General features: G+C 37.3%; 1 protein-coding gene across 1 annotated transcript in view; it reads left to right on the plus strand.

Moving 5' to 3' along the window:
• The first annotated feature begins 6 nt into the window (after positions 1-6).
• The window catches only part of FAM91A1 (family with sequence similarity 91 member A1), a 29226-nt gene continuing 5622 nt past the window's right edge, over positions 7-23610 (plus strand). The window contains exons 1-22 of the mRNA XM_085315864.1: positions 7-107; positions 2325-2409; positions 3083-3234; positions 4176-4233; positions 5929-5996; positions 7287-7400; positions 8510-8600; positions 9926-9988; positions 11072-11178; positions 11970-12008; positions 12123-12235; positions 13121-13239; positions 13669-13781; positions 13988-14074; positions 14871-15003; positions 15685-15833; positions 16368-16502; positions 18741-18854; positions 20042-20114; positions 21413-21562; positions 22063-22170; positions 22455-22578. Coding sequence (XP_085171990.1) covers positions 36-107; positions 2325-2409; positions 3083-3234; positions 4176-4233; positions 5929-5996; positions 7287-7400; positions 8510-8600; positions 9926-9988; positions 11072-11178; positions 11970-12008; positions 12123-12235; positions 13121-13239; positions 13669-13781; positions 13988-14074; positions 14871-15003; positions 15685-15833; positions 16368-16502; positions 18741-18854; positions 20042-20114; positions 21413-21562; positions 22063-22170; positions 22455-22578 — 2267 coding nt within the window. The 5' untranslated portion in view covers positions 7-35. The remainder of the gene's footprint in view (positions 108-2324; positions 2410-3082; positions 3235-4175; positions 4234-5928; positions 5997-7286; positions 7401-8509; positions 8601-9925; positions 9989-11071; positions 11179-11969; positions 12009-12122; positions 12236-13120; positions 13240-13668; positions 13782-13987; positions 14075-14870; positions 15004-15684; positions 15834-16367; positions 16503-18740; positions 18855-20041; positions 20115-21412; positions 21563-22062; positions 22171-22454; positions 22579-23610) is intronic.

Here is a 23610-nt window from a genome sequence, read left to right on the forward strand (position 1 = left end):
GCGGCGGCGGCGCCGCAGCCCTCCCGCCCCCGGCCATGAACATCGACGTGGAGTTCCACATCCGCCACAACTACCCCTGGGGGCGGCTGCCGGCCAGCGTCAAGCAGGTGCCGCCGCGCCGCCGCCGCCGCGGGGAGCGGGGAGAAGCGGGGACCCCCCCGTCGTCTGCCCCGGAGGGAGGCAGGCAGGGACCAAGGGGGCTCGCTGTGGGGAATGTGGGGTTCCGGGGGGAAGGGGCCATGGAGCCATGTGGGGTGTCTATGGGGAGAGGGTGCGTGGGGCCCCTTTGCAGGGAGAGGGGCGCAGGGGTGTGTGTGGGGCCCCTTTGCGGGGAGAGGGGCGCAGGGGTGTGTGTGGGGCCCCTGCGTGGGGAGAGGGGCACAGGCGGGTGTGGGGGGCCCCTGCGTGGGGAGAGGGGCACAGGCGGGTGTGGGGGGCCCCTGCGTGGGGAGAGGGGCACATGGGGGCACGTGGGGTTTCGTTGTGCGGAGAGGATGTGCAGGGTGTGTGGGGTCTCTCTGGTCAGAGTGGGGGGTGTTGGGGAATGTAGGGCCCCTCTGTGAGGAGTGGAGTGTATGGGGGTGTGTGGGGCCCCTCTGTGGGGAGAGGGGGTGTGGGAGTGTGTGGGGCCCCTCTGGGGAGAAGGGGATTTGGGGAGTGTGGGGTCTCCCTGTGGGGAGGAGTGGGGCACGGGGATGTGCGTGGGCCTCCCTGTGAGGAGAGAGAGGTTATAGGGGCGTGTGTGGGTCTCTCTGCAGGGAGAGGGGTTTGGGGTGTGTGTGTGTGTCAGGCCTCTCTGTGGGGGGAGGGCGTATGGGGTGAGTGTCGGATCTCTCCGTGGGATGCTCACACAGATGGAGGACAAGTGGAGGCAGGTTTTCCCCCAGGCCACCTCTGGCCAGCACAGGGTGAACCAGGACCACTGTCATCCCAGAGCTTTATGCTGCTCTGGTTGTGGTAGTTGGGGAGCAGTGGCAGCGAGTGGCTTGTGGAACTGAAAACCTCRTGAAATCTTGATTTGCCAGGTTTAATGGGCCTCCAACAGCTCAGGGCAGATACTGTGTCAAGTCAAAAGGGAGGTTCTCTTCTCATCTCGGAAGCCTTACGCTGCTTGAAAGTAGATACTGAAAAATAATTCCTGCTCTTGTACAGGAGAAAGGATGGAGAGGATGAATAGTGGCTCTAGATCTTGAATAATTGAATTCYTTGAGTTTGAGACTTCAGGCACTAGTCTGTAAGAGGAACATGAGTGATGTTTTCTGTTTACCTACCCAACTGAGTACCATACTGATGTCTAARAGATTTAGGATAGAAGTACACTTATGTTTAATTAATTATTTTATTTAATGTAGCTTCTGGAATACCATTTTTCTTTGATTTGAGAATATTCTTTCTTTATTTATCTCTCTTTTTTTTCTAATTTGGAGAAAATCCTTGGAGCCTTCTTTGGATATTTAATCAATTATGGATTTAATCAATTATGGTTTATTTAATCAATAAACCAAGTGTTTATTTTCTAATACATGATTCTGGAGTATATGGGCCAGCTTACTTTCTCTAATGTTTATCCTGTATATGTAGTGAAGTAACATACTTTCAACTAAGCTTTTTCTGTTATTATGAACATCAGTTGAGGGAACCAGGAAAAGCAGGTGCAAAGTAGAAGAATAATGTGAAGAATTTTTAGGGAAATTTTTTTTTTGCGATAAGATTTGAGGGGGTCAATCAAAACCTCAACCAATTTTTTTTTTCCTCTTTGTGATGGTCAAATAACATACTGCACTTATGCCTTAGTTTTGTAACTTAAGATCACTTGATTAGCCACTTGTATGAAGCCACAAATTATTATTATTATTATTATTATTATTATTTAGTGTGGTATAAGATTGTTAGATGCCCCACTTGTGCTACACTTGAAACTTTGTCATTCATAATTCTCTGTTTATGCTATGCTGATTTGGGCCAGTTCTTCATGGCTGCAAGGTGCTGCAAGTGCTGAATGCTTTATATAATGCTTGATGCATTATATCATTAAAAAAGGTTTACAACCTTTGATTTGAAGATTAGACAATTTCTTTTTGATCAAAGTGGTACTAGAAAAAAAATCTACAGATTGCTTTTTAAATCCACATCTTGTATACATTGTTCTGTTTAACTAAAGATACTCTTCACCTTTTACAGAGACTGAAGATATTATCAATGTAATGAACTGGGGAAGTTCCTAATAATGACAAGTGTCCGTATATGTTTCCTTATAAGATACTTCACAGTTGTTTAACTAGGAATTTTATGCATGTCAGCTAAAAGACTTTTATGTTTTCAAGGGTCTTGGAAACTCTCAGAGGGAATATGAAAGGCAGGTTGTGCTCTACAGCATCCGCAATCAGTTACGATACCGGAATAACTTAGGTGAGTGAAAAAGCATTGTAACTTCTAATTGCTACCTGATTCTTTGTCAAGAAAAATCTTTTCTTCAAGAAAAATCTCAACATTCAGTTCATTTAGCAGCTTCTCTAAGAAAGTACTTTTTTTGGATAACTGAGTTGAAGATAAAACTGAAATCCTACTGCAATCATTGCTGAGTTTCTAGTACTTAAGCTGCCCCATTCAAAAAAGTTAGGACCTATTAACAGAGGACATGACTAATAAAAGAAAGCATGTCACTGGATGAGATGCACACGGACACCCTGACTTGTATGAGTTACTGGCTATGGCGTGTTTGTAGAGTTCCCATTTATTTTGCACTGACTGCATCCATTTCTCTTTCCACAGTAGATAATAGTTTCCACTAATTAATTTTCTAGTGCCTGCATGAGATTTCTCTCAGTGGGTCACTCTTTGATAACCTGTGAATAAACTTGCTCTGTCCTAGTGTGATCCTTTAAGGCTCTCAATACTTGTATCACATCTGGAAATCCATGGCTGCTGAATGCCCTGCACCACTCCTTTATTTTGTTTTTAGTTTTCTSTCAATTGCTATTGTACTATATTTTAATCCTCTTTTCTTGCTGTGTTTTAAAAATACTTCCTTACTTAAATTTTGATAGAAGTCTTGACTTTTTTTCCTCACTTTTCCCTGCAGTTAAGCATGTCAAGAAAGATGAGCGCAAGTATTATGAGGATCTGTTAAAATACAGTCGAGATCATCTCATGTTGTACCCTTATCATTTGTCTGACATCATGGTAAAAGGTCTGAGGGTAACACCGTTTTCATATTACACAGGCATAATGGAGGTGAGTACAAAACTACAGCGAAAAGTTGTATTCTGTCCTAGGAGTGTCCCTGATGGCTCTGTAATGCTTACTAAGCAGTGTCATGTGATTCGTTTGCTTTTGGTAGAGTCTGATAATGAACCACAGTAAGGAAAGTTTCTGGAGAACTACTTGTACCTGCATTTCTCTCCCTGCCCCCCCCCGCCAACTCTGTCCCCATAAACCTTTCCAGCACTAGAATTTGTCATATAGAGCTGGGTAGGAATCACTCTTAGGGCAGTCTTTCTCTTTTGACATATTGAGATCTGTGACTCTTCACTTCAAATTCTTTGTACAAGAAATATCTTGTTCTGTTTGATTAATGAAGCAAGCAGAATTTCMATTTTTAGAAAACACCACATTTGAACTGATTTATTTTTTATTTTTTGTTCTTTTTCAAAAAGAACACTTAATATTATTAGAAGCTTTTTCAAAAGCTTCAAGCAGATCCTTTCTATGAGAATTAAGATGGTTCTGTTTTCTGTCAGTGCTCTGGCAACCTTCTTTCATTGGGTATCATAACTATTTTTTTTTATTCTGTGTATAATGACTGCAGATAGTATTATGTAGAATAAACTAAAAACCAGTTTGTGCTATTACTCTTAGCTGTTTCTTGTGCTTTTGTGTTTTTTTCCTGTGTGAGCAGATAYAAAATTTCATCTTTGTACTTTGTTAGTCTGCATTTTTYTTAAAACTTATATTTGACTCCCAAGTATCATTTTTGTGTATATATCTTCCTGTGTAGTGATTACTCAAGTAATTGTCAAATTTGATAATTAACTGATTTTAATAGATTTCTATTTTTATTTCAAATTAAAAAAAATGCAGATAGGCTCAGCTCTTAATGTTGGCTCATATGAAATGGACCTCCCTTTTTGAAACAATAACTTTCCTGTTTTAACTAAGTTTTCTTGTCTCTTAAGGATATAATGAACAGTGAAAAAAGCTATGATTCATTACCCAACTTTACTGCTGCTGATTGTAAGTATTATGTGGTTACGCTACTGCTTTCAATGAGTTGAAAATATGGAGCTTCTGAAAATAGATTTGTTGGATGTCTATTTGCTTGAAGATAGATGTGTGAATAATGATGTAGATCCATTTAAATAGTGCTTGTAAGGAGAGCATGCTCTCCATACAGACCTCTCTTCCAATGATTGTTATTGAAGTTAGAATAATTTGAGTGCAAATAGATACAGTAGAAAACCTTGTGCAACTTCTATCCTTGCTGGAATGGCATTACTGCTTGCTTGGACTTCTGGGTAGAAAGTCTTACTGGCCTCTGTGCATCAGCAAGCTGAGCTTTTGTTTCTTTCCTAGTGTGTTTTTTGTAGGTATTGGGCAAAAAGCTTTGGAAAGACACTGAAAGGCTGTTGGCACTCCTGAGAATTGGTATAAATACAGAATAAGGAATGATATACTAGCCCTGAGAGAAAAGAGAATGCAGTGTCTTGTGACACTTCTAACTGCACCAGATGTTTTATTCTACTTTATGGTAGACTGGTGTGGGAATGAGAGAGGGAGATTAGAGGATGGTGCCTGAGATGAGAGCAGAAAATCAATCCTCCTGCAGAAGTGTGACSTCTTTCATTGAACTGGATGAAGGAAAACAGATCGAGAGTGATACCCTACTGAGAGGTCTTACAGAGAAAAGCTCAGATTGCTGCCATGGGGGGAGTGTTAATCAAACCTAAAACTGAGATAGTGTTAATTATTAAAAAAAAAAAAAAAGCTTCGTTCTTCACCTTTGGTATGATTTTTCTATTGTTCTCCTTTAAGAATGTTGTGTAGTCAGGTCAGTAGTAGTCTACAATTTTTGAAAACAATCTAAAAATAGAGTAACTTCAGTTAACTTTAATTCACCCCATGTCACGTTCCCATTGGAAAAACAGCTAAGGAAAAACTTTTCCTCAGCATTGCATAGCTTRTTGGAAATCCAGTGTTACTTGGGAGTATGAAGAGTGGAAAGTCTTCCACTTCTGTTATTTTAGCAGCAGCTGCAGATTGGTGGTAGAATTAAGTTAAACATCTTTGTTACCATTTTATATTAAAAACAGGTGTCAAACTAGAAAGCTGGACTTAAAACTGAGAGAGAATATGAGTTAAACCCCATGGATAGTTTTCCAGTGTCTTTTCATGTTTCCTCACTGTTTGAAGGCTAGAGATTATAGAATTAAATTCTGATTTGTTTTAACTCAACTAGAATTTAATCATCTTCCTTAAAGGCTTATGTAGCCTTTTGTGCTCTAATTTTTAGTGTTCAGAGTTCTAATCTAATGCATAGTGAGGGTTTTGTTGGGTGGGGGGAGAGGGAGAAAATCCCTTTCAGCAAAAACAAAGCAATTTGACTCAAAGTTATTACACTGTTGATATGAGGCTGGGAGGGAAAGGAGTTAGATTATTCCATTCTACGCTACCCTATGGCTTGAGAGAGATGGGATTCACGTTTTTGTTTTGTTTTTTTAAACGTATACAGAATAAGTAAGTGGGGATAGAGAACCATGTTTATCTGGAAAGAGAATCCATCAGTAGAACTGTATTTAGCTCTTTAGTTATCCCTTTATTTGGRGAGAAAAGAATAATCCAAAGTAGTATTATAAAAGTAGGTCTGAGTCTTTCAAGACTGTTTTATGCATCTTCAGCTTAAACTAAGAGAAATAAAAACTTATTTTTCAGGTTTGAGACTTCTTGGTATAGGAAGAAATCAGTATATAGATCTAATGAACCAATGTAGGTCTTCAAAAGTAAGTTTGTCTTTGATTCCCTCTCCCCTCCCCCATATCCACTGGCCATACATATCTTCTTTGGTGGGAAAGGAAGAATGGAAAAATCTTATGAGTCTTACTAATTGAATAGTACAGCTAACCGAATGTAATATAGTGTATTGCTAATTAATTTTTTTTGAACTTAATAAAGAGATTTTTAACTTTAAGTCAAAATGTAACAAGGAAGGAAGTATTCAGCTCTACATCTCTTACATTTTCAGAACGGTGTTTGATGTAGAACACCAAAGGTAACTAATGTCTATCTCCTGGCCATTATAAGCATGGAATAATGCYATTGGATCTGGAAAAATTACTCCATGTTTCTGTGGGTGCAATTGAGAACAGATTTAATTCTGGGATAATCCTCCAAGTAGCTGTAAATTTTTTATGGTGTGTATGTTCTCTAAGACAGCATTGATGAGTCTGAACAGGCTTCCTTGCATGTGTATGTGAACATGTGCACCTTTGAAAACGTAATTCCTGTTCGTATCACTAGGCCCTTCAGTCTGAAACAGCTCCTTCCTTTCTTCAGAAAAATTCTAAGTGTAGTTTCAGTTGGTTCACACTACTTTAAACCAAAGTGTAGTTTCCAAAATACTGAGAGGCTGAAGTTGACATAGCAAACTAAATTGTCACGGCTATAGAATAGAAGAGGAGAAGGTTAGGTGTATAAATAAACAATAACCTCTGTCTTTTCTTTCTTGAACTAAAATTCACTGTACTTCCACAGCACCATGCTAATGTGCTAGGGTCTAATGCTAGTGTGAATGTGGTCTACTTCCTGTCTTTAGTCAGCGGTTTTTAAGATCATTGAATTTTTCTTTTAAAATACTCTATATGCAGATCTTGTTTGCTGTGCTGTCTTGTGAAAGTGTCATTAAAAAAAAAGTGGAACTGAAAAGAAAGTAAGAAAGAAAGTGTCATAAATGCTTTAAATTTGGGGTTGATCCTAGGATGTTAGAATAGTGTGATTTTAATAAGTGAATATTTCATACTGATTTGTGTGGGCATTTCAGAATAGCATATGTAAATTTTTTTCCCCTCATTTTCATCTGATTTGGGGGAGGGGAGAACACATTTGTTTTTAAATGTGTGTACTTTTACTAAATGACAAGATTAATAATATCTTTATGCGTGTTCAGTCTGTGAATAGAACGTACTAAAAAGTACTTAACCATCAGCTAAAATAAAGTAAAGGGAAATGGTAACATCTCTTTGCACGTGTGAAATGCTACTTATTACTATCTCAAATGGACTGTACTACTGCAGAAATTTTTCAGAAGGAAAACTGCTCGTGATCTGTTACCTGTGAAACCTGTGGAGATTGCTATAGAAGCTTGGTGGGTTGTGCAGTCTGGCTATATCACAGAGGATGACATCAAGGTACTTTAAAATATTTTGAATCTTTAATTTCGGTTGAATACTGAGAGSCTCTGAAAATAGAGACCTCCCTTTGTATGTTCTGAACGAAGACCATATTACAGATTTGTAGCATTTTTTTTTTTATGGCAGTAGGGATCAGAGCTAATAGAAATTACACATGGTTTTATTTGACATATTCTGCCTTCTTTCTTCTTTTTGCTTCTTGTGTTAGGTACCGTCAGGTAGTGCTGAGGTTATTACACATCAACCAGCATGTTTTAACTGATGTGTGTACTTTTAATTTGTAGGGAACAAGTGACAATATTTTCTTAAATTTCATATAAGCCCTGACAACTCAGCTAGGGATGAATCTTCACTTTCATTGTAATTATGAATGTTAGTGGACTTTTTCTCCTCCTCACATTGCCTTACTTCTCATTGTTTGCACATGAAAAGCTTTTTTGCTGACTTACGAGGTCACTAAATGTTTCACCCCCATTCTACTTCCCTTCTCCTAGTTTCTTCCTACAAAAAATTGCCAAACTCTTCACAGTAAGGTCAACTAGGCATTTGACATATACTCTATGTTTAATTCCTTCTCTATAAGTTCTTTAGGTTAGATTGGAATATTTAAAACCATGTGTTTTTTTKGTTGTTTTTTTTTAATTTGGCTACTACTGGAAATATCTTGGACACCGATTATTTCTAGACAGATCTTTTGACATCTCTTCAACTCAAAATAGTTAACTTGAARCAAATTACTTGGAAACGGGAACTGACCTCATTCTAAAATGCTATCAGTTGTATAGTTGAACACTCAGTTCAGAAGTTTTAAAGAGCAAACATGTATTTTACTGTGGACTTCATTTGCCAAATGCCTGGAATTTGTCCAATTAAGTATTGTTCCTTGAGCATGCATAACTTTGAGCAGAAGCACGAATAGGAATGTCAGACTTTAACAAGAACTCCAGTGATTTCTTTCTCAGCACAAGCACTTTAAGAGCATTAGTCATAATTAATATCAGAATATAAGAAGTAACAATTTGAAACTGAAATAATACCACAATAAAAAAAGTTTCAGATGCATAGACTGATTTTTACAGCAAACTAACATAATTTCTTTTACCTAGATTTGTACTACATCTGAGAAGTCTGCTATTGATAAGATAATTGATTCAGGTCCTCAGCTTGCTGGTTCACTAGACTTCAATGTAGTTCACAGTAAGTATTTAATCAGTGTGGATTTTCTGTTTGTAGATCTTGCTTAGTAAATTTTGAGACTAGCGTTGAAAGCTAGCAGTRAAAGGGATGTGGACAGCTGAAGTGTGAGAGAATGTGGAAGAGAATATTCAAGAGCTTGTACAGACTGCAGTCTAGGTCTTGTAAATGGTTAATAGTAACTACTGCTCTGTTATTGCTTAAAATGATTCAACAAATTCCTACCATAGAACATGACAGTAAAGATTGTGTAGGGGGTAGAGTGGAAAGAGGAGAGAAAYTGAAAAAGACAATGTCAGCATTAGTAATCCTAGATGCTAAAACTTCACTGTTCACTCTTCAAAGAAAAGGAGACTTTGAAATTTGGTACTGTTTGAACACTGTCTAAAATGGGACTTAAACCTGAGAGGCTATCTTGTTTCACAAAGGTCTGTAACTGTTGCTGAAAAATTGTGTGCATGTGTGTCTCCTTGTTTTTGTGCTAGATACAGAAAAATCCTGTTAGTGAAGAGAGTACAAATTAATCGATGAACTCTTCTCTGCGAACTGTACTTGTAAATGTTTGGTTTACTACAAGTACTCAGATCGGTGCACTCTACTTTCTTAAGAAATTTGGGTGGAATTCTACTGCCTGCTAATGAAACAGGAAAAAAAAACTGTAGAAAAARTGAGGTAGGCTCTTGAGCAAATCTGAAACAGTGCAGGGTTTAAGAAAACTTGAATTCAGAAGACTTTGGCAATCATCTTTCTTATGTACGGCCTGATGCTGCTTATGTTGGAGAGGCTCACAAATTAGTGGGAAAATAGGTTTAGAAGACATTATCTCTACTTAATGAGTGGAGAAAGTATGTCTAACCAATCAATGTAAGGTAGGATTTTAAGGGAGAAGAGGGCTGACTGGTGCAAACTCTGTCATTTAAGGTACWGTAAGTAACTAATCAAATTCTTCTTGACAGTACAGTGATGATGGTGAAAGCCAAGTTCTCTTTCAGACAGAGACAATTCTCATCTTTCTGCCAAATACAGCTGCTTCAATCTCTAGTCTCTAGTGATTCTGCTGTGACCTTTTCTATTCAGTCTCTATTGTCCTAGAAGTAGATGCAGAGCTCCAAATGTATTGCACCAGATGACAAGTAAAAAGCTCTGTTTTAGGTTGGCGTGTGTTTAACATTAAATGCAGTTTACTTATCCATGCATTGCGAAGTAGTATTCTACTGTGGAGGCTATTAAATTGTTTTAAATTCTGCACTGACTGGTGGGGAAATCAACTTATATCATTAGTACCCTGGATAATGATTTTGTAAAATGATGTGCTCTTATTTTTAAAGGCTTGTATAACAAAGGATTTATTTACCTCGATGTACCAATATCTGATGACAGCTGTATAGCAGGTAAGTAAATTCATTAATGTATAATACCTGTCTTTTCTTAGATTAATTTTATTTATCCTATAATTGTCTGTCTTGGAAGCTACTTTTCTGTGTGCATGAGTTTGCTTAAATGAATCACTGAACTATGAGAATTGTTCCCAATCAAATGTTTTTGAAGTGTATTAAAACGTTGTCTTTATGAAATATAGAATTTCAAATTGAATTTTCATATTTTTTTATTTCATATACATAATTACATCCAATGAGATACTTTTAAAGATTTATGACATGATTTAATAAGTATTCTCCCATATGTCTGTAACAAAAAAGAAGAATAGTATAAAGAAATGTAGTCAGCTTGTCACAAGGGTATGGATTTTTGACTCCTATCTTCTAGAGAAATACAACTTATTTTTTCCTTTTTAATAGCTATCGGTTCCATCCTTCGTGGTCTTGTCACCTCAATTATAGTAATGTGCTGGGTACACAGGAGCTTAAACTAGCACAGCATGTGGCTGCCCTTTGAACAATTCATTATGTTRTGCTAGGTCTCAGAGGGTTCTGAGTTTGCTATAATCTGCAAAGACCTCAGTGATTTGGAATGTGGCCATGCAGAAGTACCTGTCGTTGCTGTAGTAGAAATCAGTTAAGCAAAAGTGCTCTAAATACAAGAGAGTTGCTGCTTAGAAATTTACTCTGGGATTCTCAGCTCTGGAGTTTTTCCTTTTTCAGTYAGTACAGAGGTTTACTCTCCATTCACGTTACAAAGCTAGCCTTTTCCCTAGAAATTTTTGAGCCAGGTAACTGGGAATTATCTGTAGTGGATGAGCTGGAGTCTGCAAGACTGTGATGCAAGGTAGAGTGGCTTTAGTTTTTATAGGAAAAACAATATTGACAACTGTTACTTTTCTCAAGATCATCAGAAAATTTTAAATGTAAATACCGCATAAACTACCTTTAGGCTTTTGTTTTTTGAAACTCTTGGGGAAAACTCAAAATTACGGGCATCATGAAAACTAAATAAGTGTAAACTTGTTTTTCTGTTCTTAAGCAAATTTAAAAACAAAGTGACCAAATTGTAAGATTACAAGTAATTCTTTTCAGTGCCACCACTTGAAGGTTTTGTGATGAACAGAGTGCAAGGTGATTACTTTGAAACTCTCCTCTACAAGATATTTGTTTCAATAGATGAGCACACTAATGTGGCAGAGGTAAGTAAGACTTAGTTCATGTCGGAGAGACAGGAAAACCTGAAAGGGCCCAAAGCACAAATGCTTATGGAAAAGAAATGGATAAATACGAACTGACTTTGTTTAAATGTGTCATTAGATTTGGAGGATTTGAAATCTAAGCTGTTTCTTTAATCTTGGATGTAACTTACCATTCTGCAAGGCAAATGTGTACCAAATGTATAATCAGTGAAGCAACTCCATCAATGGGAGTGTATTTATACAGGGTTGTACATGTAGACTATCTCATYCCAGTTAAAATTGGAATAGAGTCTACTTTCTGTCAGTCCTGAGCAGATTGGTTTAGTTTTGCTAATGTGATTTTTTTTAATTTCTCTGACATTGAAAACATTCAGGGAGCTGACTTAAAGTAGGAATATAATTTTTACACAAGTATTTACAACTTTAATATGAGAAATATCTTTTTATAGGGTCCAATTCTCAAAACCRTGTGAATTGGTTTCTGAAAAATACGTGTTAAATACAGCTGGGATTTTGCTTCCTCTTTGCATGTCTTCCAGTATAAATGATTATCCCAGAAATTGCACAGTGGAACATAACCTTACATTTCCTTTGCATGTTTTGAAATGGGACAATTATGASATTTCTTCCCTTTTTTCCATTATTTCTGGTGGAGGCGAAATTGCTCCTCTTAGTACAGGTTTTGTTTAAAAACAACACCCCTATCCCCCACTCCTCTAAAAACCTGCAAGGGCTAATTACTTTGGATTTGTTTTTCTGGATTGTTGATTTTTTTGTTTTTGCTTTTTTAGCTTGCAAATGTTCTAGAGATTGACTTATCTTTAGTAAAGGTATGTATGTATAGTACATCTGTTACTTGGTGTGAAAAGTTCAATCTTGTAACCTGACTTCATAGATGGATTTTATAGTGTAGTTACTTACTATATTTATGTGCGTTTCTTCAGAATGCCGTGTCCATGTATTGTCGGTTAGGCTTTGCACATAAAAAAGGCCAAGTTATAAACCTGGATAATCTTCATCCATCATGGAAGAATGTTCCTTCAGTAAACAGGCTGAAGTAAGTATCTCTGTTCTTTCACAAAGCTCCTTTTTGAGTAAAGAGAAAACTACAAACTAAATRTTACTATAGAATTGTTGGTTACTTTCTTTTGAATTCTGCATTAAGTAATGTCATTTGGCTTTCTAATATATGTTATGAGAAGAATACTTGATTACATCTGTAATCTGATGATAAGGAGTGGTAAATTACTTTGCAAGTTCAAGGTACTATTTCCAGTGCTGTTACTTAGCGATGGCTTTTTGATGTTTAAATACACAGTTGCTCACTCTTGAAGTAACTAGGGGGCATTTGCTTTAATGTCCTGGGGCCAGAAACAACAGCTACTGTGGTAGTACAAAGACAGTGTCTCTTGGTGCTGCTGTCAGTGAATATGCACATGATGTTTGCTTACTGTGGGGTAGCATTGTAGTTCTGTTATTGACAGCCCAAAAAAACCCGTATAAAATACTGCGGACATGACATTAATCCTGTACAGCCTGGCTCTCCAACTCGGAGTGCCAGTTTCTTACTTAAGAAATATAAGGCACTTTGTTTAGTCTTGTTTTTATTGGTTCATTTAAAACAACCGCTACACCTGAGCTTTCTTTAATGTTAACTTGGACAGTCAGGCCAAAGCAAATTAGATTTTTGCCTTGGATTTTTCTTGAAAGATGATGATTTAATCTTCAGATCTCTTGTTCAAAACCAATTATTTTGAAAATGTAGAACAAGCTTTTGTGTTAAACCTAAGGCAGGACTCTGAGGGCAACTGGTCTAGGGCTTGGAAGTATTTAAAGAGATGTACCAGGCATGCCTATGCATGGACTACTAGCACTAGAAGGCAGAGCTGCTTCTCCAGCGCTACAGTGACCAATAGATGTGGGTTTTAATTCACATTAATAGGAGTACTTTGGATCCCCAAAAGATGCTGCTTTCATGGGACAGTGGGGAAAACAGAAGTCCTATACAGGAAGCTGGATCATCAGCCACAGATACAGATACCAACAGTCAAGATGATCCAGGTTAGCACTTACAGTGAACTTAATAAATTAGGATTAATTATTTGTACAGGGCCATAAGCTGTAAAGGGGTTTAGAAATAGATGAAACATATAAATTGTGTTGATCCTCTTTTGCATTGTATAAAGTGGTGCAGGTGGTGTTTATTGCTTGGTTTGAAATTCTCCAGCCTAATCTTCCAAAAGAAGCTATTTAGCTAATCTATATTATGGATATTAATAAGCACAAAGTTACCAACTTCAAAATTAAAATTTGAATTAATCAATGCTTTAGTAATAACAAGGAAATTCTGTTGGAATGGTAAGGAAATTCTGTTTTAATCTGTGACATCGTCTAAGGGGTTTTGGTTTYTGGCTTGTAATATTTTTATGACTTAACCTTGATTGTTTTATTTAAATATAAAATCATCTTTTTTCTATTGTTCTTTTTTAGCTGATACAGCCAGTGTGAGCAGCCTGAATCTGTCTAGTGGGCACACAAAGCGCATTGCCTTCCTGTTCGATTCCACTCTCACTGCCTTTTTAATGATGGGAAATCTTTCACCAGTATGTCAGAATTGTTCAATCTATTATACCAAGAACAAATATATAGAAAGTCTAAAATCCTTTAACTTCAGTATAATAAAGCTTTGTTTATTTTAGAAACATTTATATTAATTGTTTACAGAATAAGGAACACCTGCTTAATACAAATTTTTGCTTGCCCATTCATTCCCTCCTCAAAGAATTAAGACAGTTTTGTTTTGTTACAGAACTTGAAAAGTCATGCAGTCACCATGTTTGAAGTTGGGAAACTGTCAGATGAGTCTCTTGACAGTTTCTTGGTGGAGCTGGAAAAGGTAATCTGTTCYGTGCATGGCCCAGTGTTTTCTCAGCACTTAAATGTAAAGGGAGAAAAAAAACATTTTTTTTTCTTTTTGTAGAACTGCTTTAGGAGCCTCTTTTAGCAATACAACAATAGAAATACAAACTTGACCATATTGAATCCAAGTGGTTCAGTTAAAATTTTGCTTATTCCTGGCATTTATGCCTGCAGTGGCTTTCAGGTATGCCCTGTGCATGTACGTGAATGTGGCGTGTATTAGCAAAGTGAGTTCAAGAACTGCATTTATCCAAGCCTGTGTGCRTGCATAGCTGCATTAGGGCTTGCTACATGGAAATAACTTTCTTTTTGGTGACATGTTAATAYTTCTGAAGAAGTGCACATGTCTTTTGTAGAAGAAATTGACCATTATTTGCTGGAATGTTTAATGTTTAACCACGTATCCTCTTTTCTGAGATAATTCTACTGTTYTTCTTAGATTATGTAGCAGGACTGTACTGTTAATTACAGTATCCTTTTTTACCAGCCGTGATGACTGAACATTTAAAGACTGGTATCTTTTTTACCTAAAGACTAAGTGATTGATTTTTCTAATTTTTAGATACTGTCTTTGTGTACCTTTGGCTGTTTGACTTAGACTTAGCTAGGAATCACTGTTCACTTAATACTTGCTRTGAATCATCCTTGCCTGTAAGCTGTAGAGTTGTCATGCAGTTACAGAACTTTAAAATGCTGTTTTGTTAATTTTTCTGTTTGTGTAATTGATGCTTATATAAACAATGTATCACTTGTATGCATTTATTCTTGTTTAGGTTCAAAGCACAGGTGAAGGGGAAGCACAGCGGTACTTTGATCATGCGCTTACACTGAGAAACACAATACTGTTTTTGAGGCATAATAAAGACCTAGGGGCACAAGCTGTGCAGCCTGATCAACCAAATAACGGTACTGTGCACACTTTCTCATCAGGAAATCCTTCTAAGATTGTTTGTTTATCTGCCAAGGATTCTTAGCTTTCTGATCRAGCTGTTATTTCAGAAAGCAATCAATGCCTCAGTTTTTAAAAAAAATTTTGAAACAAAACATCACATTTCATCATCCTTCGAGCCTGCAGTACTGTGCTTGTGTTGAATGACAGGCCAGTTGCACAGGCGTGGATTTATGTCTGAAGCAACAGATTAAAGCTACCAAAGACAAGCTGAACATGAGGAAGGGATTGGTTTCAAATTATCCAGTTTAAAGACTGTAGCAAAGGAGTCACCATCTATTCAGGCAGAGCTGTTTCTTCAGAGAAACCTTTTTCAAGTCATGAGAGGGAATATATTCTTCTAATATAGGTAGATGTTTTTAAGATCTTACTTAACTGATTTCATTAATATTTCTGTGTGTGCTTGTTTCCTGGGATCAGTTAGTGAGGAGCAAGTGGTAGTTCTGTGCCAGAAAAGCCCATATGACTGATATTGCTAAAATTGAGGTGAATTCGAATAAATCTGTATATTTAAAACTTAATTTTGGGAAATACTGTATTCATGGCTCAACAGGGGAGAATGGAAAATCTACAGTAATATTTTGGGTTGTGTGCTTCATCTCAACTGATGATTTAAAAATATTGCATTCTTAACATAGGTTTTCCCTTGGATCTCTTACGATGTGAGAGCTTGCTCGGCTTGGATCCAGCTACCTGCAGTAGAGTTCTCAACAAAAATTATACTCTGCTGGTTTCCATGGCACCACTCACCAATGAAATTCGACCTATTAGCAGCTGTACACCCCAGGTGAAAAAATACTGGGGGGAAAAACCCCAGAATCTAATACTATCATACCTTCTTAGTAGCTTTGTTTTAGAAAAGTCTGATGAGATGCCCCTTTAAGAAGATTTAATTATTAGCATGCAGAATAGTATTGCAGTTTATCTAAAAAAAATGTTCAGTGAATTAAAATGTGAATGCTTATTACATTCAGTCCATTTAATCTATTAACAATATATCTGCTCAAGTAGGCTCAGTGACAGTTGTTCTGTGCTGAAATTCATATTCTTAGAACTGCCTTGCTATTATCTTCCTATAGAGAGTCTTCCAATACTGGCCTAAGTACCTAGGATATCATTTCTACTTAGCAGCATAAATTAATACAATTAAACCCCTGTGCTGCAAAACTAACTTTATACACATACACACACACACACACACACACACACACACACACACACACACACACAGTTGTTTAGTGGTTGATTCTGAAATTACATCTGTACGTTTAAAAGTTGCAGTTTCAGGCTCTTTCCAATTTCTTGGATAATCTCTCTTCAGCATATTGGACCTGCAATACCAGAAGTCAGTTCAGTTTGGTTCAAACTGTATATTTACCATATAACTGGACAAGGACCACCCTCTCTCTTGCTCTCTAAAGGAACCCGTCTGCGAAAACTCCCAGAAATTTTTCAGGTACCATATGCATGGATTTCTTCTTCTTTCCTAAATGTTTCAGAGGTATACTGTACACTAAAGCATTCAGTGATAACAACTGAAGTCAGAGGTATAATTTTCTGTAAATGGTRTGCCTTTCTTAGAAGCAAGTTTATACGGTATCTTGTTTTGCTTTCTTTTAAGCTCTCAACAAAGAATGCTACTTGTATCTCTTTTCTTGTCACATTGCAGCTCTGGTATATTTGGTGCCACTGCTCTCGATTTTAGTGTAGAGTGTGGTACTACAGTCACTGCGAATATAGCTTGTAAGTTCTCCCTCCCCTCCCCCTCAAAGTGGGTTACAAAGATGAAGACTACCTGTAGCAAAAGATACAGAGACATAGTGTCTGGTGCTCTTCCTAGTACTGTATTGGAAAGGATGCTCTCACCTCCTGATGGAACACACAGCTTGGATTTGGAGGTTGGCCAAGCTGATCACTGCTCATTTGCCCGCTGTCAGAATTTGAGAGGGAGACTTTGAGGCTGAAGTTTTTCCCAGCAGTTTAAATGACAAGAATTTAGTAAAGACTGCCCAAGATTAGACAAAAGGTCTTCCTAGCCCAGTAACGTGTCTCTAGCAATGGCTGTAAGTAGGTGCCTAGGAAGAAAAAGCCTGATACAATCTTAAGATTTTTCCCACCTTCCCATTTTCTGGTCAGAGAACTTCCTGAACTGTATGTAATGTTGGGCGTTTAGAGGCTGCCACTGGAATTCTTTTCTGCGCACTGTCCAGTTGCTCRGGCTCCTTCCCCCAGCCTTGAATCCATCTAATTTGCAGCATCCCTACAGGCCTTTAGCAAGGAGTTCCACAAGGCRCTGTAGATTTGTCCAGCTCCTGCCTGAAAGACCTCCTCCTGTTCTGTCCCTCAGAGATGCTAATGATGACAAATGTRCCACAAAGGAAGTACCATTACCCGTTCTATATCTTAGGCAAACCGAGATAGAAGTGACCATGGGTACTTTTAAACTTGCCTGAACAAAAAATCAAAGTATCTGTTGGCTTTGATTCGTAAGGCTGCAAAGTTCTCAGCAGAGACTTAGCAGGCTGTGGGTCTCATAGATCGTGACAGAGTTCATAACGTAATTTAATTTGTATTTATAATTGGAGGCAGATCTCTACAGTTTTCATTTCTTTATTCTGAATGAATGCTTGAAAAGCTAAACATATGAGTGRTATGGAGACCTTCAGAGAAGGATGTGTATTCTTAGATTTACCTGCATCAGCTTCCATCTCTGGCTCTTGGATTTGTACATGTGTTTCTCATTTCTTACATCTGTCTTTTTGTTTCTTCCCTTACCTTTCATGACCTTTTTGATTTTAAAAAATGCTGATACTCCCTATTTCTAAGACTATGTTCTAAAGTAACACTGGATTAAGTAAATCTAGGCTTCTAGAGCGAAAAGCATTTTGTAAGGCCATTGAAGAACAACTTGATTAAAACTTCAGTCTTATCAGTAGATTAAACTGCTGTTAAATGTGTGGGTTATGCCCTTCTATTAATAAAAAGTGTACAATGTGGTAGCCTCAGAAAGCTACCTTACTGGACTGAATTTTCAGTGTTCTGATGAATCAGTCAGATTTTCTTATGCTAAATGATCTCACGTTCTATGTTATCATGAATTTACTGGAGACTTTTTTTGTTCTCTGTCTACAGACATGAATGTTTTTTTTTTCCTGCTGCTAATTTGCACTGTCATTTGCTTAGGGATCTGTCAAGGCACTTCTAGAACTCTTACAGAGARACACAGGAATTCAATCTTGAAAACTAAGAAGTGGAAATTGCTTCCTACTCAGTGTCTTTCTCTCCCTGTCCCTCCCTCTCAGATAGGTGTTTTGGGGGGGTTGATAAGTCTTTTCTCTCTTTTTGACAGTGTTGGTTTTATCTAGTATATATTTTACTTTTAAATTTATGTGAGATTATTTTCATCTCCTATTTGCTAGGAGACTGCTGCGACGGCCACATAGTTCTACAGGGACTGGTGACAGATACCTCCTGTTCAAACTAGCATCTTAAGTTTGAGGTTGGCGAGCTTCTGTCTTTACCAGGAGTAAGACCATGAGTGGTCCTTGGTACAAAGCATAATGCTATAGAATTGTAGTTACCTGTGGTAACTTCCTAATTGTAACAATATACTCTTAGCCTAACTGTAGTATTTCACTTTATATGCTTGGATAATCCATTACTACTGTAAATAGTCTTAATTTCTGTCTTCTAGGGTTTTGATCGCTTACTAATAACGTCTTGGGGTCATGACCCAGGAGTAGTTCCTACTTCCAATGTGCTCACAATGTTGAATGATGCTTTAACACATTCTGCTGTTCTAATTCAGGTACAGAATGCTCTGTGGTAAATAATGAAAATGTGTAATTTTGAGTAAAGCTGTTACACAGTAGAGAGTATTAAGAATACAGGAGAGCTGCATTTCTTTGTCAAAAATCTGAAAAATGTGTTTAGCTTCTGTAGCCAATGCTGCTCTGATTAAGTGGTGATARAGAATGGTTTTGTAAATGAATCTGCCTTGGATGCAAAACAATGTGGCCAGTGTGCTTGGAGGCCAGTTAGTTACTGGTAAGCAAGATAATTCTTAAAGTTTTACTTTTAATACCTACATACATATATATATGTAATATATATATGTGTGTGTATGTGTGTGTATATATATATGTGTATATATATATATATATATATATATAAAAACACACACACACACGTGTGTGTGTATGTAAAATTTTATGCACATAAAACTTGTGCAATTAGGTGTTTTGGACTACACCACAACTTTGTGTTGGGGTGATGCTGATTGTAGCAGCTCTTTGCTAGTATGTGTTTTATTTACCTTTGGCAAAGACTTGCAGRGAATAGAACAAGGTACTGTTCTGTAAGAAATGTACCTTTTCAGTGAACTTAATATTCAGTTCCTGCAGTACAGTACAGCTCAAATAATTCATGGTATTGGTGAAAGGTGAAACATGTTCTTTATCAGAAACYTCAGAAATGGAGTGGATTTGTCTTGTTATTTGAGGGAAGTTAAATACCTTTTCCTATTTCATCAGTTCAGATGAACTCTCAGAATTAATCATTCAAATGAATAGATGTTTAATAGTGTAACAAACATAAAATTATATGTTCTCAAAGGCCTACTTGTGACAGCCTAGATTACTCAAAAATCTTCCATGCTTAGGGGAGGAAATTCCATTATTTTGCTCCTTTGAAATGCACAGCAATAATGAACTTTGTTTGCAACTAATGTTTGTAGAGAAAATTTGCTGCTCTACTGAAGTTTAACTACATTGCATTTGCGCTCATTCTTCTGGTGGGAAGGTTTTTTCTTTTTCTTTTTTTTTCCTTCCTTTGGCTAACTCAAGAACTTTAATATAGAAATATCACTTTGGTCTGCTTATTTGTTTTATCAACTTGATTGATAGTCTGCCTTAAAAGGGAGCACAAGTAGAACAAAGCTAGGCTGATGAATATATTTTTGTTTTCTGTTGCTTATTTAAATTTCTTGATATTCAGGGGCATGGCATTCACGGAATGGGGGAAACAATGCATATACCTTTTCCATTTGATGAAGCTGAGCAGCAAGGAGGTAACTATCATTCTTTAATGTGATCTCTACACCACTGTGTTTACTTTTCTTGGCATTTCTTTGTGCAAGGTTGCAATAATTCTTTGAATACAGATTTTCTCATAATTACGATCCAAGTTGGACGAGTAAATTGRAAGAATGTTTAAATTTTGCCAAGTCTGCTCTGAATTTACAGTCTTCTCTTTTCTACATTCTCTGTCCCAATTAGAATGTGATTTCTGGCTTCTCTTCTCTCCCATTATAGAGATTTTTTTTTTAAGCTTCCTGAAGCATCTTTATTTGTGCCTACTTACTTATATAGTTAGTAAGCTGACTGTATATRCTGTAAGGTTCATTTCCTTTCAGTATCTTCACTAGAAGACAGRTGAGAACAAAACCTGAAAATCCTACCAGTTGTTCATGTTGATGAGTAGTACTAGGAACTACTATGCAGGGGATTTTTTTCTTTCCCAGGAAGAACTGCCCTAGCAAAATATCCCGTTCCTTTGAGGTCTACCTAGCTCAACCAATTTTGAAAGGCAGGAATTAACATATTTCTTGAATTTCTGAAATATTTCTTGGTGAGTAGGGCACRAGGTTTGGATAGCTGAGGCCTTAGCCTTCTCAGCGAACTTCTCAGTGAACTTTCAGATCTAAAATGATCTAAATGATCTAAAATTAAGCTAGCGCTTAAAAATCTAGGCCAGTTAGAAATAGTTTTTTTGTTTGTTTGTTTGTTTTTAATAATAGTTAACTTTTATATTTGTTCTCTCTGCTTATTTTCTTCTAACTTGATGCTAGGTAGAAAATTTTTGAAGACAATCTCTAACTTGTCTTTCCTTCCAGCATGAACAATTTGGTTGTTATAAATTCTTTTTTCCCCTCTAATTCTGTACTGTAATTCTTCAAAATTTTAAATCTGTGGAGCATATCTCTTGTATTGAATTTTCTGTAAAAGTCTGTGACAGTGAAAAAGCTGGACGTCTGTGGGTTCTAGCTGAACTTTGCCATCTCTGCTGACTGTGTGTGTGCACATGTGTGTGAGAGAGGCTGAGGGAAATCATCTTCAGTTTGTACTTTTTCTTCCTTCTGCACAATTTTACTATAATATAAGGTATTAATTAGCATTTGGWGTGGGAAAACAGTTCAGTTATGTATTGCCCAGAACCCCCAGTATGATCACTAGTTTGGAAYATTCCAGAAGAGAGAAATCCAGGCAATAAAAATTTAGCCTTGCTTGGAGGTGAACTATGGAGGAGTGGTGGATATGGAGGAGGCCTCTTGTAAGGTAAACTGGGATGTATATTTTTTTCCACTAGATTTCTCTCGCGTGAACATGGGCATGCATACAGCTTTGAGAATTCTGAGAAACAAAGTGGATATGCAGCATTTTTGTGGCTATGTCACTATGTTGAACCCTGCAAGTCAACAGGCGAAAAGAAAGCTGAGTGATGCTTCTGATGGAAGAGGTTGGTTACCAGTATTTTTCATCTGTGTTCCTTTAATTTACATTCAATCACTTCAGCAAAGGTAAATGAAGTCTTCTATTTAGAAGTCCACAAAACATCTTCAGACTCGTTTAGGAGCCCATCTWAAGTGTAAATCTCTGAGCAATAGACTTACTTCATAATTATCCTGTGTGAATAGTTCAGAAACAGCAAAGAATGGCCAAAAATTACTAAACTAGAATGTTCAAAGGAAGAAAAAAGAATCATTTCAAAGCATTAAAAGTAAATTGTGTCAGTTTTATATACCAAACTTTATCTTTCACAAGTGTAGTGAGGATTTCTAAGCTGCTTTTTAGTCCTAAAAATCAATGTTTCTCCATAATGCTGTGTTTCTTCATATCCCTTTCTCTAGCTTTATAGATGTATCACCTTTGGGCAAAATTTGTGTGAAGTTCCTTGCATCAGACAGTTACTAACTCTGTATCAGTTAAATATTTATGTAAGAATTGCCTTACCTCTAGGAGAGGCTGAACTAGCATCAGGATCTGATGTAAATGGGAGTACAGAATCATTTGAGCTGGTAATAGAAGACACTTCAATGGATTCTGCAGTCAAGCAAAGCCCTGAAGGTAAAAARGCTTGTACTGACTAAATGTTTTTAGTCCAGTCAGAAATCTTGTCTTTAAGGGTCTGAACACATTATGCTGCTAGATATTACCTGTGATAGCACAATACTGTTTTTTTCTTCTTAAACTTCAGATTCCCTTAAATCTTTGAGCAGTTCAGTAAATGAAGCTACAACTCAGGTGTGAACTGTCCAAAGATTACTAATCTGAGAGAACCAATTCTGGGTACAATATTCTTGGTTTGTGTTTTCTTGAACTTTGGTTGTCTCTTGTTTTTCATCCTGTAGTACCCACAACAGAACTGGAATGGGTTCCTCTGGAATTATGCTTTGGCATTCCACTCTTCAGCTCTGAGTTAAATCAGAAAGTCTGCAGAAAAATTGCCACTCATGGATTATGTAGAAAAGAAAGGTGAGCATTTGTTACAGGTTTACCAGGTTGTATCCGTTATATTCAGAGCTTCMGCAAAAAGCAATTCCTACAGCTCTGTAAGAGCATAACTGAGCTAAGTTCTGTGTGTTGGTGGATGGTGTCACTTTTAGGCTCAAAGCTACCAGCTGTAATGTAAAGATTAGTTTGTTTATGTAGTATTTGCAAGGTAAAAATGAATTATTTATGGTAAACTGTCAACACATGGCTCAGAAAGAAGCACTCTGGGAATACCTTCCTGCTCATTTCCCTTTACTGGCCTAGAACAGCGCCCCCCCCCCCAAAAAAAAAAAAAAAAAAAAAAAAACACACACAAACCCAAAAATCTTCCTTGTAAAGCTTTGATGTAAAATACATTTATTTCTTGTGGAAGCTTTCTTTGCTGTTAGTTTCTTATTTGTTTTGTACTGGCTTATAGTCAAGGTAACTTCTGATTTTAACTGTAGCTTTTCTTTATGAAGGATTACTGTTTTCCATCAATGARCATCCATCATTTCCATAGGGTATGAGGCTAAAGACGAAAACAAGGCTGCCTGAAAACGGCTCAGGTTTTAGTACAGTAGTTGACTTGAGTGTGCTGGTAGCCTTCCTCTTAGTTATGCTAACTAAGGACCACTTGTTATAATATATATTCTATTCTATCATTCTATGATAAGACTCTTCTAGATGAGAGTATGAAATATAAAGACATCTAATATATCAGATGTTTTTACGTAAATTATAATAATGTCTTATGTAAATCAACATTTTTCAATTGTAATTCTTAGTTTTAAGAGAAGACTTAGGGGGAAGGAAGGGAAGGGGGAAGGAAGAGAAGACTGAAGGGGGATCTTATCAATGTGTACAAGTACCTGAAGGGAGGGTGTCAAGGGGAYGGGGACAAACTCTTTTCAGTTGTCCTGTGTGACAGGACAAGAGTCAATGGGCAGAAATTGAAGCACAGGCAGTTCYGCCTGAGCGTGAGGGGGAATTTCTTCCCTTTGAGACTGACAGAGCACTGGAACAGGTTGCCCA

The sequence above is a fragment of the Rhea americana genome, unplaced genomic scaffold, assembly GCF_003343005.1.
Source record: "Rhea americana isolate MKP2758 unplaced genomic scaffold, rheAme1 scaffold_0, whole genome shotgun sequence".
Taxonomy (NCBI): domain Eukaryota; kingdom Metazoa; phylum Chordata; class Aves; order Rheiformes; family Rheidae; genus Rhea; species Rhea americana.